Raw genomic sequence first — 18157 nt, 5'->3', positions numbered from 1 at the left:
ATTCCACTGAAGATACTACCACTACTACTACTTTATCCATTCATCCATTGCTGGATACTTAGGTTGTTTCCCTATCTCATCTACATGAATAGTGATGCACTAAACATGGAAGTTGAATATACCTCTTCCATATCCTGTTTTCGTTTTCTTTTCAAGCAGCATACAGTTGAAACTTCTATCCACTTAAATATACTATCAAGAGAGATGTCAAGCTACCAACTGGGAAAGGATGTTTGATTTACAGCATCTGACAAAGGACTCCTAGCCAGAGTAGGTGAATAAATTCTATAAATCACTAAGAAAAAGAGGATATCCAAAGGACCATAAGCATACGAAAAGGTGCTCATCATCATTTGTTGCCATGAAATTTCAAATTAAAATTATGATGAGACACAGCTACCTGTCAACAAGGATGGCTGAAATTTTAAAAAGGATGGCACTAACAAGTTTCAGTCAGTATATGCAATAACTGAAGCTCGTCTACTGCCAGATGGAGTGTAAATTGATACAATTCACCTTTCAAAACATTGCAAGTGTCTGCTGAACATCAATAAATGCGTATCTATGACCTAGTAACTACACTCCTACATAAGTTCCCTTCAGAAATCTGTACATATTTAACCAAAACACATACATCAAAGTGTTCACAGCTGTATTATTTGTCAGAGCCCACACAGGTGTCTATCACCAGTAGAATGTATGGATAATAGTGCATTCCTTTTTTCAGGTGCCTAGAAAATCTGCAAATGCACAAAAGAATTCATCCATTGTCATTCTGATACCTGCCCTTCCACAGGAAAAGTTACCTTTCTTAACTCCAACTCAACAGATGCTTTGATTCCTATTAAAATGCTTCCATCTAGCACATTAACTTTTAGCCATGCTAAGAAGTACATTTCATGATATGGGACAGCTGAGGGATTGGTGGGAGGTTAGGGGGTTCTGGGAGGGAGGAGGAGAAAGTTGGGACTACCTGGGAGAGGAAATGGAAAAAAAATGACCAAAGGAAAGATGGGAGTGGTAATCAAAAACAAACTGTGCCTCTTTCATAATTTTGCTTCAAGTATGCATTCTAGGAATACTACACAGCAATGATAATGAAGTCCTACTACTTGTAACGACATGGAAGACTCTTAATAGCCAGCCTATTGAATAAAAAGGCTACAAAGAGTATGCATACAGTTCCGTATAGAAATCAAGAGAAGGCAAAGTTAATATATGGTGTTAGAGGTCAGGAAAGTGGTTAGGGAGGGCATTATCAGGAAGGGAGGGGACAACGGCGCCTCTTCGACCTTGGGAATATTCTATTTCTTGATCTAGCTCACAGGGTGGCAAACATTTCCTATAAAGAACCAGACAGTAAACATGGCTGGCTTTTAAGGCCATACAGTCTTTGTCAAAACTACTCAACTGTGCTGTTACGGTGCAAAAGCAACTACGTAAATAAATGGGTGTCTCTGTGTACCAATAAAATGTTATTGACAAAAACAGGCAGTGGACTGGGTTCAGCCTATGGACGGTAGTTTGTCAACCCCTCCCCCATACAGATTGGTTACATTTTGTGAAAATTCATTGATCAGCACAGGATTTATATACTTTTACCACTATAATATTATATAACAATGAATAAATTTCTAAAAAATATAACAAAGCAACAAGAATGTAAATAAGCAGTTAGAGTTCACTGAGGCTCACTCCTTGCTGCAAAGATACCACAGTATTCGGAGCACTCCAGGTCTAGCCACATAAAAGTTTCTTTGCGAGCACTCAACATACCCACATTATTTGTTCATTTCCTTTATGGGAGGAGAGTCCATTAAGAGACATCAAAGTGGTTATTTCTCTTAATGAATTCTCTTTATTAAGCTTTATTATTAATACCCAAATTGATTTCTTCTCCAAGTTACATCGCTCTGCCATTTTATAATTGAAACTCTGAAAACAGCAGTGGATACTCAGGACATAAGTGATCTAAGAGATGTTAAGCATCAATTCTACTACTCCTTTCATTTTCAGATTCCCCAGAGAGAACCGCTTCTTGCAGAAGTAATGCATCTTGCCCACCCCCACCCCTAACTTCCACCCCAGTGTTACAAAGCTTACACATAATGTAGAAAAGGAAAGGGACACTATGCACACTCGATTATTATGCTAAGGGATTACATTAGCTTTCTCCCCTGGGAGATAGAATTAGGAAAATAAATAATGATATAAGATAACGCATACAGAGAGCACATTATGAACCAGGCATCGTCCTAAGCCCTCTCCATGCATTAACCCATTTAATCCACACAAAGACCCTATGAAGTAGTAGTTGCTCTTATTATTGTTCCCATTTAGAAATGAGGAAATTAAAAAAAATGAGTGAATAAGCAATTGCCCCAGGTTTCATAGTTAATCAGGGAGAGGGCTGAGACTTGAACCCAGGTAATCTGTTTGCAGACCCCATGCTCTTAGTTCCATGCTACAAGAAATAGCCTGGGTTTGATCACCCAGAAATCTGGTTTCTTAAATAAAAAGGTAGCATAGCTTATCCAGTCTGAAGCTTCCTGCCAGCCCCCTCCAAGGGAAATGACTGTCCCCACTCTACCACATACTGATTCATATTGCAGCATCTCATGACACTTTATTACACTGACTCTTCATATCTCTGGCTTTGCCCCACCAGGCCATGTGTTCTTTGAAAGCTGGGGCTCTGCCTTGTTCCTTCTCATGTGTCTAAGTGCCAAGCATAGTGTCTGCCTAAACGTAACACGGCTCAACAGATGTCTGCAGAGTGGGCAGACACTATGCTTGGCAGAGCCCCCAGGGAAACCTCCTTTCTCTTTGGTTCAGCAAGTTTTCCAACTCATTTTTGCCCCTGGTGATTTGTTACAACAGAGAGAACATGACGTCCTGACAAGTCTGATGTGACTGTAGGCTTTTTGCGCCATCCCTACGGACTGGGCTTCTTACCCCAAGACCCTCACTGCTCTGCATTTAGCTCAGGAATCCCCACACGCTGATGGCCCCTAGGTGATAACTGATATATTTTTGGTTGAATGTAGCTAGAGAGCTCGAATTTGCATTTATATTGAACAGAGTAAAGGATGAAAGGATAACGTGAGACATTTCCATACTCATTTCTAAGTATTCATCGAAGAGTCCGTAGGCATTCATCGGCTGAAGGTTGTAGTCCTTTTCCCACTGTGGGAAACTTATTTTCCTTTCGGGCCCATGCTCTTGTCGCACTTTTCTTCTGGTCCACCAGTTCTGAATTAACCTGCACAATGAGATCAGTTTCTTTAAAAAAAAAAAAAAGTGTAACTCTTTGTAAGACTTAAGTCATAAGAAGCAGGAGCATTTAAATAGAGATTAGGGTTTACAAAAACGGAGGACAGGCTGCCAAGGACACGAAGCCTTGGATCAGGGAGAAAATAACGATGGAGGGAGGCTACAGTTCGTGTGAGCAAACAGAACGACTGATGAACTGATTTTAATCATTCATGAAACTGTCTCATGCTTGGTGTTGCCTATGAGGATTTGATGAAGGACTGAGAACATCTATAACCAGCCCCCCCCCCCCCCCACCGGTACCGAGTCAGCACCCAGATATCTGAGAAGAATAAGGCTTGGATTAGCTGACTTCCTGTCTCCCTGCATGGGTGCTGCCTGGCACCTTCTGACTTGGGGGCCTAGCCAATCAGCAAACCCACAGAATGCCTCCTCCTCCGGCACATGGAAGGTTGCAGTGCCACAGCTGGACTCGCTTGCTTTGGGCTGGAGTTCGACAGGGACTCTGACTCCCAATAAACTGCATCCCACCCTAGGGAGGTCAGCATATGGATCCTTAGCAGTGCTTGGGAGTGCATCTTAGGACCCAGAACAGGCTTGAAGAAATGGGGGTGGGGGGGCAGGATGGTGGGCTGCAGAGGACAAGGAAAAGGTTGAAGGGTTTCCAGGGGCAGACATGCCAAAAAAACAAACAAAAGCAAACGTGAAATGAAGGGAATAGAGGGATGGGTGTCAAAGACAAACTCTGCCTACTTTCACAGCTTTGCACCGTGTCCATATTTCTAGAAGATATAGTTCTCTTGATGTCCATGGCATTTTGACAAATTATGGTTTATAACTTAAAGTAAGATACAGTGCTTCTAAAGTTTTAATTTTATGGTTTATTTTCTTAAAAGGTTTATAGAAAACATAAAACACTTGGAATAAGTTTTCTAAAATTAAATCTAGAAGAGAAAAATTATCAGTAGTGGCTCTGTTAGGGAGCTAAGAGATGACTTTTCAAGGTGGACCAAGTTCTAGCTAATTTTTCTGGCTAAGTGGTCCTCCCTGGAACCTGGAGTTCTCTATGGAGACACCAAGCTGACATGGAAACCAGTAGGTGTGGAATGAAAGCAGAAATGGAAGTATCTCTGATGTCCCCTTAACACTCAAGTGACCAACGCTGAGCAAACACAGCAGAACCCAAGGTTATCCTTACAAAGGTGATGCAAGTTTTTGCCCCTTGTCATCAACACAAACTATTACCACCAGGTAGTAATATGTTTTCCTGGTTAAGATATGCTGATTTACAAATACTCTGGCTTCTTTTCTGAATCCCTAAACTTTTCTCCGTTCCGTAAGTTTCTTTTCTGCACAGTCTAAATTTAAGGTAGTTCAAAAACCGCCACTCCTGGTTTATCTCAGGGGCTGGGGAGGAGAGATCTACTTAACACGTTACAGCGACTCACAGTGCTGGAGCTAAAAGGGCCAGGCACATCATTTAAAGCAGCTCGCACACAAGTATCCAATATTTGGGGGCCCAATCTTCTTTAAAAAATTCACTTTTGTTCTTGTGACTCATACTAAGCCTCCCAAAAGAGCCAACGTTTATTATTTTCACGAGTCTCTTTGAATATCTGAGTGTAAGCACTTAGCTCCAGGCACACGCACGCACGGGCTTAGCTGCTGAGCCGCATTTCTTATCTCACTTGCCACACCTAGAAAAGTCAAAAAAGAGCAATGCTGCCTCTCCACTACAGGCGTGAAGGTACTTACGGGTAGCCGAGCTCCATGAAGTTATTCCAGGTCTGCTTTAGCACCATTATAATACCCATTTGCATACAGAGATCAATAAGGCATCCACTAGGGTGGCACTGCGAGGTAAGCAAACACAGAAATTCAAGAATCAGTGGAGAGGAAGAAAGGGTGTCTGGTTTCCAATCTGCACAAAGCTGCCCAAAGGCTGTTTGAGGGCAGGGCTTTAGGAAACAAGGAATGACGGGAGAATACAGACCTCTTCTAGTCTCCACCTGTTTATCAGCCTCAAGTAGGCACCTGGGTGTCCTGCAAATCTTCAACACACACAGAGAAACAGACCGTTAGCATCCTGTTGGTCTAAGCCTTCAGTGACTATTACAGTCAGGTGAGCACATCTTCCAACAAAGATGAGTGGTACAGTAAGCATCAGGTCTGAGGGAATTAGGAAACTCTCCAGAGCTGTCCTGACGGCAGCTTCTGGAGTTCTCCGGGGGACATGCCCCTTCTGGCCTCTCTGTCCGGCTGCTGAACACAGAGGCCAGTTCTCACTCCTTGCTGTGACTTTGAACGTTTTCTACCAGATATCAAGTGCTCTGGCCTGTGCCAGCAGCAGGTTGGATTGAAACACGTTCTGAACTTCTTCAATAACAGTAATGCTGCTTTTTAAACATCAAATGATTTGACTAGAATTCCATTCCAATACTGAGGCAGGGCTCATTCCATACCTAATACTGAGGCAGGGCTGCTGCATTCATCTCACCAAAACCCAATCCTCAGCCTGTCCTGGTTCTCATCTGCTCAGAAACGTGCCCTGGTGTGAACTCATGAAACATGAATGAATGCAGATCCTTCCCAAATCCTCATAACCACTGGATTCCAAAGTTACCCAGGCTGGCATTCTATGTCAGCCCCTGTCCAGAGGAAGTCCACCCTCTTCTGTGAGGTCAGGGGTCTAGGACATGCTGCAGGCCACCCTGCCCCTCAGGCCACCTGCTCCTATAGGTGTGAGATCCAGGGCCCCGATTCAGGTGCAGACGGAGTCCACAAGTTTTAAGTCCGTCCTTCCTACGTGCAAATAATTTTCCTCCATGTAACCTTAGCAAGAAAAGGCGCATGGGTGCTTACTTGTGAGCGAAAACCATTTCCTGAGACGGGAATGGAAAGGGAAAGGAGGAGGCTGATCTGTTTTTACACTTTGAATAAATCACACTAACCGAGGCACTCCTCTGTTGCCCCTGGTCAGTGACTTCTGAGCGTTCCGTCCCCGGCCCAGGGGTGTGGAGAGACCGGGTTCTTACCTTCCGAGGAAGAAGGCGATGTAAAATGTGGAGCTGTTCAGATTGACAAACTGAAAAAGAAACATTTTCAGGGTGAAGCTGTTCTCCCACTCCGACTCTGTGCGAGGCTGCTCTGTGGATGGAAAGGAAGCAGAGTCTGAAAGGCTGCCTCCGATGCCCCCTTGTCCCCCTCTGTCCTCTCCCCACACACAGGGTGGGGGCACAGGCAGGCTTAGGAGGCTGCGGGGGACACAGTGATGGCCCAAGGCAAAGTGGGCCACCCATGAGATCCTCAAGCTTGCAGACCAGCTCCAGTAAGGGTTTGGTGGGAGGCAGCTGACTTGTCTGAGAGGGTAGAACATACAGTTCATTCCACAGTGCAGGCTGCACAGAGATCCTGGAGCAGTGACAGCCGGGCGGAAGGAGCCCCACAGCCAGTCTCAGCTTCCTGCAGGAGACTTTCCCTTTGCTCTTCATTTTGGCCTGTGTGGGGTCAGGCCCCCTCCCAGCTTCTAATAATTCCTTGGTCTCAACTTCTATTGCTGATGAAAGGCCAGATGCTATCAGGTAAGAGGGGGTCAGACCCCCATCTCAGAATGCTGAGGTATTTGACTCCCTTACCTGTCATCCTCTGCCACCGTGTTCCATTCTCACGGAAAAACACCGAGATGACCTCGCCTTTAGATCTTTGACTATATACCATCACCTGTGTCTCATGATTCCCTCAGTCGCCAATTCTTATCTCCTTACACTTTGACTTTCATAAAGCAAATGCTCTTTGAATACTGTGGTAGGACTGAAAATATGGACCAAGCCTCCAGCATGACATCCCGTGTCAGACGCATTCATCCATCCCCAGGAGCTACATCCCCACCGCCAGCAAAGTCAGAGAAAATGTATTTAATGCAATAGCACTGTCTCTATCTCCACATTCCCTGAGCTTCTAATTGCTCATTTACCATGTCGACCCATTCATTCCCTTTCCAAAAATTACAACTTGAAATGCTTCCTAGGAGCTTATCAGAGAAGGGAGGAGAGAAAGGAGAGTCTGATTTAAAATGATTTAAATGTGAGTTTCAGAACAAGGCTACACTACTCTGGAGGAAAGAAAAGAAAAAGGATTCTTCAAGGGCTTTAGCTTTATTTCACTCTGCTACTGAACTAATGGTTACATAGGAAGGTCTTCCGGATTGTCAGCTAACTGGGTGGGTTCCCAGGTGTCCCCACCATGGGTGAACTGGGGCTATATCTCCACTGGCATCTTTGGCAGCCTGGACGAAGGTGCCACTGGGCACAGCCTACCAAGGCACAGTTACCTCTTCTGTGGACATAAACCTCTTTCTTTTTGGTGAGGGGTGGTGGTGATGGGAGATTTCAATGGCATTGAAGGAGATAGGCCAAGTGCTCAGCTCTGATCTAGTACATAGAAGGGCTCAATAAATGGCATCTTGTATTATAATGATTCTTATAAACAGAAACACATGATTGTTTCCCCTCTGGGCAAGTTACATGTGGGAATGCACTAAAAATGGGCTATGTGTGGGAGTGTGCAATTTCCTCAAATTGCATGGAATAAAGATGACTAATAATAATAAAATTGGGATGCTTTCTGTATCTGGAAAATGTACAGTGCACAGCTGGCTACCAGATTGTTCTAGTGCTCTGTGGAGAGGCAGAAGCGTTCTCAGGGACAACTCGTCCAGGTGCATGCTATTTTCACGAAGGAAAGTGATGGGTAGCCTGCCTACATTCCTGGTAGAAGGCCTGCTGTCTTCCAAGCAAAGAACTCTGCTGCGATTTAATATACCATGAAAATTGGATACAATTTTAAATATATAAAAAATGTGGGCGGTAGCAAATGAACGTTTTTCTAAATGATTCTGGGCACTTTTTATATACACATACTTCTGCGATACTTTATTAGCCCATGATAGATAGTTTGTGACAGGTTTTAAATCTTTAGCTACAAAAGATTCCCCTAATGATTAGGCATATTTAAAATGTCCTGTTGAGGGTAAAGAAATGGCTGTATGCAATTCAAGACAAAGGGAATATTTCTTCCCAGCAGTGTTTCAAAAACGAATCTCTGAAAAGGTACCTTTCAGACCACAATACCGTACCATGAAATAAAAAGGGCTTCACTTACCTAAATTGGTCAGAAAAAGTGCAACTCTTTCATAGAGCTGTAAAACAAATTTCATACGTTTAACAAATGAACTGCAGATGTTCTAAAATCTGTAATTATAAAGGAGATAGGTAATCAAGTCACAAGCGAAAGTAATTTCATATACCCATCCATTGAGCAAACAATAAAAACAATGTGAACAATTGCGTTCTTTCAGGGCAAGACAGAAAGCTACCAGGTCCCATTTCACTCCTTTTAAAACCTCCTCCTTCTGGAAGGAGTAATTCTGTGCTGGCAGGGCTGGCTGCCACTACTTACCAGCTTGCTAAGTGAGGCTGGGCAAGTCAGAACACTGAGGCCTCGGCATCCTGAGGGTAAAATCTCAAAGACTGATTTTGATGGTAAGATTCTGTAGCCGTACTGTTTACGGGCCACTGGATTGTCTAGATTACGGCATTCATGAATACTGAAGTGATCACAGATCACTCGGAACTCCCACGCTTATGGACCTCTGCTTTTCTGTTAGTGCACTGAACGCACCCTTATCCACCTGGTCTCTGGTAAAGGGAGGGTCCTCAGAGGGGAGGGGACTGGAGAGGGGAGTGTGTGCATATGTGCACGCAAGTGCAAGAGGCACAGGTCAGGCCGAACGCGGCTCCAGGTGATTCCTCAGAGAGGATATAAGTTGAGAATAAGAACAAGTGCTCTCTCTAAAATGAAAGATGATAAATAAAAATGAAGAAAAAACTAGTCAAATGGATATGAACAACATGAAAATTAAGATCACGTCCAGACGACAGTAGAGAAAGCGCACGGGTTAAAATTCCCTGGCTGTAGCTGTAACTTCCCCAGCCAGCAGGCTGTAGGGCCCGGGCACCCTCTCTCCCCTCCGCCCCAGGTCATCGTCTCCCTTACATGTGGGTGGGCATCGGCCTCCTTGCTCTCAGGGCACTTCCTAACGTTTGAATTCTTTATCCAAGGTTTCTGATAACTACAGACACGGGTAAAATGTGCAGAGTATATGACTCTAAACTTTCAGCGATGACTGTGGTTTGCTATGGTGATATATAATTAACACGACCATCATATCAATTTTTACTATCGGAAATCTCAGACTCTCGGAGTCCAGTGTTCAAAGAGATTGATGTAATTTTCAATAAGAAATCCTGTGGTATAGATCTGTCATATATTTTAGCTTTATCCAAAAGATAAAATACTGGTAAACAATAAATTAAGACAGATGTTTACACCAAATATATTTTACTATTCCAAGTATACTCTATCTTTAAAGTTATTTAATTAGCCCTGGCTGGTGTAGCTCAGTGGATTGAGCGCAGGCTGGGAACCAAAGTGTCCCAGGTTCGATTCCCAGCCAGGGTACATTCCTGGGTTGCAGGCCATAACCCCCAGCAACCGCACATTGATGTTTCTCTCTCTCTCTCTCCCCCTCCCTCCCTTCCCTCTCTAAAAATAAATAAATAAAATCTTTAAAAAAATAAATAAAGTTATTTAATTATTTAATTATCAAGGAATATTAGGGTTGACTGGTGAGACGAACTTTCTCAAAAATACGGTTATGGATTACCTAGTTTATCTTTTATATCTTTCATGCTGGCACACATTTGTCAAAGTGTCTCACTTTACACACTTGTCCCAAAGGTCTTTGGGGCTGGTGACAGGCCAACGTTATTTTGATTTGGACACTAAAAAAATGAAATGTAAAAACAAAATAGGACAAGAATGGAAATACAATTAATATTAAACTTTTAAGAAATAAGTGTAAGGGAACAATGTGGACACCTATGAACACTTGATGGATATGGGGAAGACACAAGGAGACGGACAGCGAGGCTTTGAGGGGGATGCAGCAGGAAGGACACACAGACAGAGAGACTGATGGTTGATGATGCATCTTCAGCGGAGTGGTTTCTGGAACAGGTCTGACTTCTCTGAGGCAGTTGAGGTAGAAACCAGGGACGATTCGTTTCGGTAAGAGCAGTGGAAAAGCTACATGTCAAAACTGAGTGCCACACTTTGTCAGTGTTAAAATCTGTAACTGATGGAAAGCTTTCTGGTCTTAAGTACATTTTCAAAGAAGCTGTGAGTACTTCTAATTTGATCTTATCCACTTGATCAATGTATGTGGGCTTGTTCTGATGCACGCCATATTTGCTGATTTTCTTCTTTTTGGAGCAAGGCATTGTGGTTTTCATTGCGTACAGTATAATGAAGTATCTGATTCATGTGGGTATGGCTGAATGAGGAGAATGGTAATAAATTTTAGGCTCCTCCTGGCATACAGCGTCTGTTGGCATCCTTTGCTTGCAACCACCATACTGAGATGTTCTTTAATCACTAGAGAAGCTGAATGGAATTGAAACAGCAAGAAAGTCCATCCTATTCACTCCATCTTTGAAGTTTGTATTTTTTAAGAAAATAAATGGAAAACTAGTGAGTGCCCCTTAACCAGTCATTAAGGGGCATAATATTTTGTTGGGATCCAGAATATTTCTGTAAAATAATATGAATTTTATTTTTAAAGTACACATTAAGTAAGAGTAAATGCATATCATCAAATCTAAAAAATAGGCATTCTTGGTCCTGGCTGGTGTGGCTCAGTGGATTGAGTGCCTGCCTGCAAACCAAAGAGTCATTGGTTCAATTCCCAGTCAGGGCACATGCCTGGGTTTTGGGCCAGGTCCTCAGTAGTGGGAATGTGAGAGGTGACCACAAAGTGATGTTTCTCTCACTTTCTCCCTCCTTTTCCTTCTAAAAATAATAAAATCTTTTTAAAAATTAAAAAAATAAAAATAGGCATTCTTTATAGGTCTGCTCCTTCGGTTATGATTGGACAACTTTAGCAAAATGTTAAAAACAGGTGTGTGATCTATAACAGTTATATTATTTAAAAATGATAGGCTTTAATTAACATAAGTTAAAAAAACAATTTAGCTCTTAAGGTTTTTATATTCAATTGGTGAAAAAGCATTAATGATTAATGTGGTTTTTTTTCCCCAAAACCAAAATGGCCAAAATATTAAGTATTTGAAAGCAATTTATATAGCTTAAAAATCTATATTGTGAGGCCATGAAAATATCTTAATTTCAGAAGTCAGTAGTTTAGTTCTGAACTGGTCAAAGCTACAGTATAGCCATTAGTCTGCCATCTGTCCTTTATGTGATATTTGTTTCGTTTAAGGACTTAGTTTTGTAAAAACCCTGATGAAAATCTCTCAAACTGTACTACTCAGTGGTTGCCTTCATAATGGAGCCTGCGAAGTCTCAGGGCCTGAGGCAGGACTGTAACCATAGAGCCAGGACAGGGATGCCATCGGAGACGGGCGGGGTGGGGGTGGGGTGAGGCAACGGGTTCCCACCCAAAAGGACCCTGATGGCACTGCTTTGAGAGGTCCTACGTGCACTTTTCATTTTCCTTCCTTTCCCTTGCTATGGCTTGTCATTTCCTGTCCTTGTCAATGTTCTTGCCTTGGTAACCCTCTGTTATTCTAGTTTGAAGTTGGCTGAGAAATCAGGACACAAATATTCTCACTGTATCTAGCATAAATGAAAATACACTCAAAGGGCAATCACAGGAATAATAAATGTTAGCTTTAGCGTGTGGGCCCTACATCATCCATTTTGGTGACTCTGACACTCTAAAATGCCTACTAGTCTAGCACCCAGCACATAGTAGGTGCTTTGTAATATCCATAATGATACATATTTTCAACTCCATAAGCTCCCTTTTTTCTTGACTGTGTCTCATGAAGGACAGCCTGCTGGATAAGCAATTTCCAGGTAAGTGAGGTGTTACTCTGACAGCATTGGCACCTGCTCAAAATAAACGAGCAAACGTGTATTTATAGACTCACTGCATGTAGACAGAAATTTATTTCTTAAGGTATATAAATTACATTTTAATCAGACATTCCAGCAAAGAGATGATAAAAATGCAGTAAGCTTTAACTGAGTGCATCCTACCTGGCCGCAGAATCTTTCACTGCCCTGGCTCCTTGGTTAATGTCCCTGTGAATCACCCGCCTTCCCAATGTGCATCCCACCCTCCCCCGCTCGGAGACCCACGGAGCCACGCAGTGGGGCTGCCAGGCACCCACTTTCAATCTCCACCTGACGGGCAATGACTGACTTACCCAGTGATGTCAAAACGATCAGCATCTGCCCACTTCTCATTTTTGTAACTTTGGGATTTTGAAATTATTTTCTAAAATAAATTCCTATGTATTTTAATAATAATGATGATAATAAATTACCTATATTTCATTAGCTCAGTGATTACTAGTTCACCAAAGAATCACAAATAAACTTCTTCATTACTGTAGGTGGAATGCTCTTAGGAATCACTCAGACTTCATTGGTTGTAGAATTTAGGATTGTTTAAAGAGCTAGAAATGACAGCCTGAATAGATAAAACTGTGCTGATAACAGTGTTAAATTACTCGGCCTTTAGAAAGCCCTTTTCTAATAATGAGAGCATTTGTCATGGCCCAGATTTAAGATGCAATATGAATGAGGGTGCGGGGAGCGATAATGACCTGAACACCTCTAGACTTCACACTGTGCTTGGCCCTCCACATACATTATCTTGTTTATTCCCTACCACGAACCTCTAACATCAGCATTTTTAGGTACAGGTGGATCTCAAGTCTAACAATGTCAACCATTACCTTTTGTTCTGCAAATAATAACAATTTACTGAGTGCCTACTATATGCCAGGCCCTGTTCCAGACCTTGGTAAAAACAATAGTAATAAAAACAGACAAAACTGTCTGCCCTCATGGGCCTACATTCCAAGGGAGAAGACAGATAAAATACGTGTAAAAAACAGCATATGGGATGGTGATAAATGCTATAGAGAAAAAAAGCAGGCAAGGAGATAGAAAGTTGTCAGATGGTGGGAGTGGGTTGCAATTTTAAATTGAGTGACCAGGGAAGCCATTAGAAAGTCACCTTTGAGCAAAGACCCGAAGGAACCAAGGGACCAGTTGCTATGCAGACCAGGTGGGGAAGGATATTCCAGGCAGAAAGAAGAGCAAGTAAAAAGTCCTAGGATGAGAATGTTGCTGGCACATTTGAGGAACCAAGGGAAGGCCAGCAAGGAGCAGGAGAAGCCGATGAGCAGGGAGGAGCCAGGGTGAGAGAAGTCGCTGGGGCCAGGTGGTAGAGAGCCCCTGGAGGCCACGTGAAGACGTAAACTTTTATTCTGAGCGAGAGGAAAGCCACCGGGCATTGTGAACAGAGGAGGGACATGAGCTGACATCTAGAGAAGAAGCTTGTTCTGTCTACCGTGATGAGAGCAGACAGAAGACAACAAACATGGGAGCCAGGAGGCCCATGAGGAGGGCATAGCTGTCACCCACGTGGGAGTCGGGAATGTGTGAAAAGCGATCAAACTCTGGAAGCATTTTGCTGGTGGGGGAAACAACAGAGGCAAGGATAGCACCAAGGCTTTTGGCCCAGGCAACTACAATGGGGGAGGCTGCAGGAGGAGCAGATTCTGGAGGGAACAGGGGGAGTCTGGCTTTGAATATGTTAGTGAGGATGATTGAGTAGGCAGTTAACATATGTGGGGTTCAGGGGAGACATCCGGACTGAAATATACATTTGAAAAGAGTAACTGAAATCTACACAAGCAACACATACCACCCTGAAATGTTCCTTGCCGGGTCCTCCCAGGAAATGTTGTGGATACTGACAACCTTCGCGGCATTTAGAATCCAAAGAAAACGGGAACCGATAGTGTTGAACTATGTTAGAGATTCTGAGCTGGGCTTTTAAAATAAACTTATTTTCCTAAATTTCCCCAAGAAGTATTCAGTGTTGTCTTATTGGATAAATAAGAAAACTAAGGTTTAGAGAGGGCAAATGCCTTGCCCATAAATCTAACACTAGATTTGACTCAAGCCTTCACAATCCCCCACCAGGAGTATGTCTCATGCCAGACCCTTGGCTGCATGGCTCTGAGGCCAGGCCCCTTCAGCACCAGAGGAAAGCCACCACCTGCAGCCCACAATTTGATCCACGTGGCTAGTTACCTGGCAGCTCACTCACCACATTCAGCAGCATGATGATGCAGAAGTTGATGCACACGGCAGTCCCTGTGGTTGCAACCTGAGAGTTATTCCTGATTAATGCCCACTTGAAGGCAGCAAAAGTGCTGACGGTCACGACCCGGTAAATGACGATCCCAAACACGGCGGCGATCACCACGCAGATCTGGCAGGAAGATGGAGGAGACCCAGTGAGCACTGTGGGGGTATGTTGCAGGAATGTTCCGCCACCTGGAAAACCCTCTGATGAAGCAAGCATGGTCTTGACTCAAGAAGGCACAATACAGGGCATGGTTTCCATTGTGGTTCGTGTGCTCTCTAGTCTGTATGTAAGTGCAATAAGTCAGAGAAAAAACACTACCATGTGACTGACTCATGTGTGGAAGCTAATGAACAAAATGAACAACAAGCAAAATACAGACAGACTCACAGATAGAGAGCAGGCTGACAGCTGTAGGTGGGGGGTGTTGGAGGCTGGGTGTGGGGAGTGAAGGGATGGAGCAAAAAAGGAAAAAAGGGAAAAATGCATTGTTTATATTTTCTTATTCAAATAGAAAACCCATAGTGCTTGAAAGTTAGTAAGTTCTGTAAGCTGTGGGGTAACATTTCATTAAGCAGAATATTAGATTGAGCAGATGAATAAATACTTGTCATGGAAACCTTATGATGTCCCTTTTCTGTTTAGAACTATTTACTGCTTTCCTTTCACTTAGGATAAAAGCAAAGTGGTTATGATGACCTGCAAGGCTCATTCCAGCCCTACTGAGGACCATTTCCCCTCAGCTCGGGGGACTCCGGACCCTCTCTCACTGTTTCCAATGGGCTAAGCACCCTCCATCTTCAAGACCATTTCTTTTGCCTAACATGCTGACGCACCCCCTTCCCCTGACAAACACACATGGGCAGCCTGGTTAACAATTACCCAGCCCTCACACTCAGCACAAAACCACTTCATAACTCAAGCCTTTCATGACTCCCCAGAATTTTTTGTCTGTTATATGGCACCTATACCCTCCTTTCAGTGCCCTCCTTAAAATGCCTGATAATTTGTCAGTTTGATCATAGTCAGGCTCCCCATCAGGCAGGGATGGCGTCTGTGTCTCACATGGTCTTTGCAGCCCCTTAGCGTGACCACAGGTGTTCCGCCATTGGTTGCCGAATAAGCCAACGATGGGATAGGTGCATAATCTCTTATTAATCAGATGTAAACACAGACTGAACTGAGGCATCTTTCTCTGCAGACTTCATAGTATTGGAGAATAATACAGCCTGTCATCTAGCTCTAGAAAGGAATGAGAATCTGAGACTCCAGAAAGTTTTGTGCCTTTCATTAGGTGACTCACTTAATATGGCAGACTAGAGACCTTAGCCTACTTAGTTATCAAATGTAAGATGTTAGAGCTGGGCCTTCGGAAGGCCTTTGCTGACTTCCAGACTTCTTTCTTCATAGAAGCGTGCCTCTGTTTTACACAAGCTCTATTTTTGGCTTACTATGAATGATGCTCTGAAAACCCTCACTGGAACTGGCCAAATAATTATTATATGGTAATAGCAATCAACAAAGGAATGGAAAACTGCCCATGTCTTAATCCTGGAGCTGCTGATGGGGAGCTAGGTGAAATCCATGATGGAATTCAGACGGGGTGGCCATATGATGGAGCGGACAGCTTGCTGGACTTGGAAGTCAGGCCTGAGCCCTGGCTCGGCCCCGACCTAACAGTGTGACCTTGGACAAGTAGCCTGCCCTCTCCGTGGCTTCAGTCTCCTAAGTTCCAGGTTCCTTGTCTACATCTGTAAGTCTTCCTGTGAAGAACAAAAACTGGGACAGCAACTCTGCATGTACTTAGAGAGGGCACAGCATGACGCAACTGCTCACAGAGAGCCTCTGTAGGAGGGCACGGCTCCCGACATGGGTCTGAGCAGAGGGACCCTTAGGCTTGCAGCCTACGCTTTCATCTCCCTGGTTTCTTTCTGGGTAAAGGGGGTGGTTGTCTGGGTCTGCTGCAGGCTTGTTCCTCCCCTCCTACTGACCCAGCAGGTACATATATGTGCATACTTGCCATCTGAGAAGATGAAAGGGGAATCCTAACTATTCCTTGTAGCTCTAAAGTAACATTTCCAAAAAAACTTGCATGTGTTTTGCTCAGTAATCAAGGGCCAAAGTTCATCACCAAATGACTTCTTTTTAGGAAAAGCTAACAAGCCAGCTTCAAATTAGTATTTTTCAAACTGACCCAACCATTCGTGAGTCTAGAAATCAATTTTAGGTGGTTATAAAAAAAAGATTATAATGAAACAGAAAAACATCAGACTATATTAAACATTAAAAAGACTATGATAAAACATAAAAATACAGTTTATTACATATTGTAAAGGTGAGTATTTTTCATTTTAGGTTTATATATCTATTGGCAAAACATATGCTGGGTCATGACAGAGAATGTCTTTCCTACATGGCCATGGGGAAAAAAAATGTCTGGAAAACACTGCTGCCAGTCCTATCTCATTTTTGCTTGCTTTCAGCATGGCACAGGTAAATGGAAAGAATACCGGATTCAAGCAGAGCGTCTGAGCTCTTGGCAGTTCACTGGCTACTCAGTGGCTACCTGGACAGGCCTTTAACCTTTTGGAGTCTCAGTTGCTCCATCTCTAATACACGGACAATGTCCCTGTATTAGCTCACAGAGTTGTTGTGAGAATCACATGAACAGAACATGCAAAAAAATCTTTTGTAAAACTGTGCGAATGCCTAACATGATTATTGTTGCTACCATGCTCCAAGGTTGTACTTTATAAAGCAATTCAAAGAGATTTGTAAAAATGTTTCCAACCATAAAAAATATTCCTGATGCAGAAACGATCAGCCGGCTGCATTTATCTGCAAATGCTTGATATGGTTCTGGCTTTCCCGAAATGGGATTCATCCGCTCTTTCTTGGAATACTTGGCTTCGAACTGGGGCCGTATTTCCTCCTGTAAAACAAGCAGGCACTTTTTTTTTTAATGCTCTGAACAGGAACACACACAATGAGAGGAATCATTTACCTCCCAGGAAAACTGAGTCAATGGCTGCCATGTCACCCAGCCAACCAATGAGGTGCGCTTGAGATCCAGGAATAGATGCTTGGAAATTGGCCACTTGAAGAAAAATCTAAACTCATTATCTAGACTCATTATCATCAAGGCGATGTAATTTAGGCTAATAGTTAAATGTCTGGTACTGAACTCTGTGCTTGAAGAAAGAAATGAAGAATGAGGAGAGGGACCACCTGTCCCATCTCCAGGAGTTTGAAACAGCTAATAATATTTTACTTTCATTACCAGGAAATGATATGAACATAAGGACAAACCTGAACAAGAAAATGTTTAGAATTCTTTTTGTGAGTTATAATGACAATATAATTCTTAGTATTTTTCAATCTTTTTTTCTGTTTTGTTTTTTATTTAGGCAGCTAAAATCATAATGTCTCTATTTTTTTTCAATAAGCTCATATAGGAGTCATTCATGTTAACCACTAATTTTAAATGTTCTTAAAGTGGTATTGAAAACAAAGTAAATACCTTTCAAATCCAGCTAAAATCAAAGCTCCTCCAACTCGAAATCAAGCTGAGATTTTATTTTAATTATTTGGGCCCCATCCAATGTGAAAATCTTCTGAGCAAAAAGCAATTATTGG

The 18157-nt window shown here is 42.9% G+C and overlaps 1 protein-coding gene across 8 annotated transcripts in view; it reads right to left on the bottom strand.

Annotated features, from left to right (window-relative positions):
* ANO4 (anoctamin 4) overlaps nucleotides 1-18157 on the bottom strand; it is a 341656-nt gene that overhangs the window by 22557 nt on the left and 300942 nt on the right. For all 8 annotated transcript variants that reach the window (XM_036019465.1, XM_036019462.1, XM_036019463.1 and 5 more), the window contains 7 exons: nucleotides 17313-17453; nucleotides 14483-14647; nucleotides 8434-8470; nucleotides 6309-6420; nucleotides 5267-5324; nucleotides 5029-5126; nucleotides 3120-3262 (listed from right to left, as the gene is read on the bottom strand). In XM_036019465.1, coding sequence (XP_035875358.1) covers nucleotides 3120-3262; nucleotides 5029-5126; nucleotides 5267-5324; nucleotides 6309-6420; nucleotides 8434-8470; nucleotides 14483-14647; nucleotides 17313-17453 — 754 coding nt within the window. The remainder of the gene's footprint in view (nucleotides 1-3119; nucleotides 3263-5028; nucleotides 5127-5266; nucleotides 5325-6308; nucleotides 6421-8433; nucleotides 8471-14482; nucleotides 14648-17312; nucleotides 17454-18157) is intronic.

Source organism: Phyllostomus discolor, chromosome 2 (assembly GCF_004126475.2).
Source record: "Phyllostomus discolor isolate MPI-MPIP mPhyDis1 chromosome 2, mPhyDis1.pri.v3, whole genome shotgun sequence".
Taxonomy (NCBI): Eukaryota; Metazoa; Chordata; class Mammalia; order Chiroptera; family Phyllostomidae; genus Phyllostomus; species Phyllostomus discolor.
The sequence above is the reverse complement of the archived record's forward strand: the minus strand, read 5'-3'. Positions and strand labels throughout refer to the sequence as shown.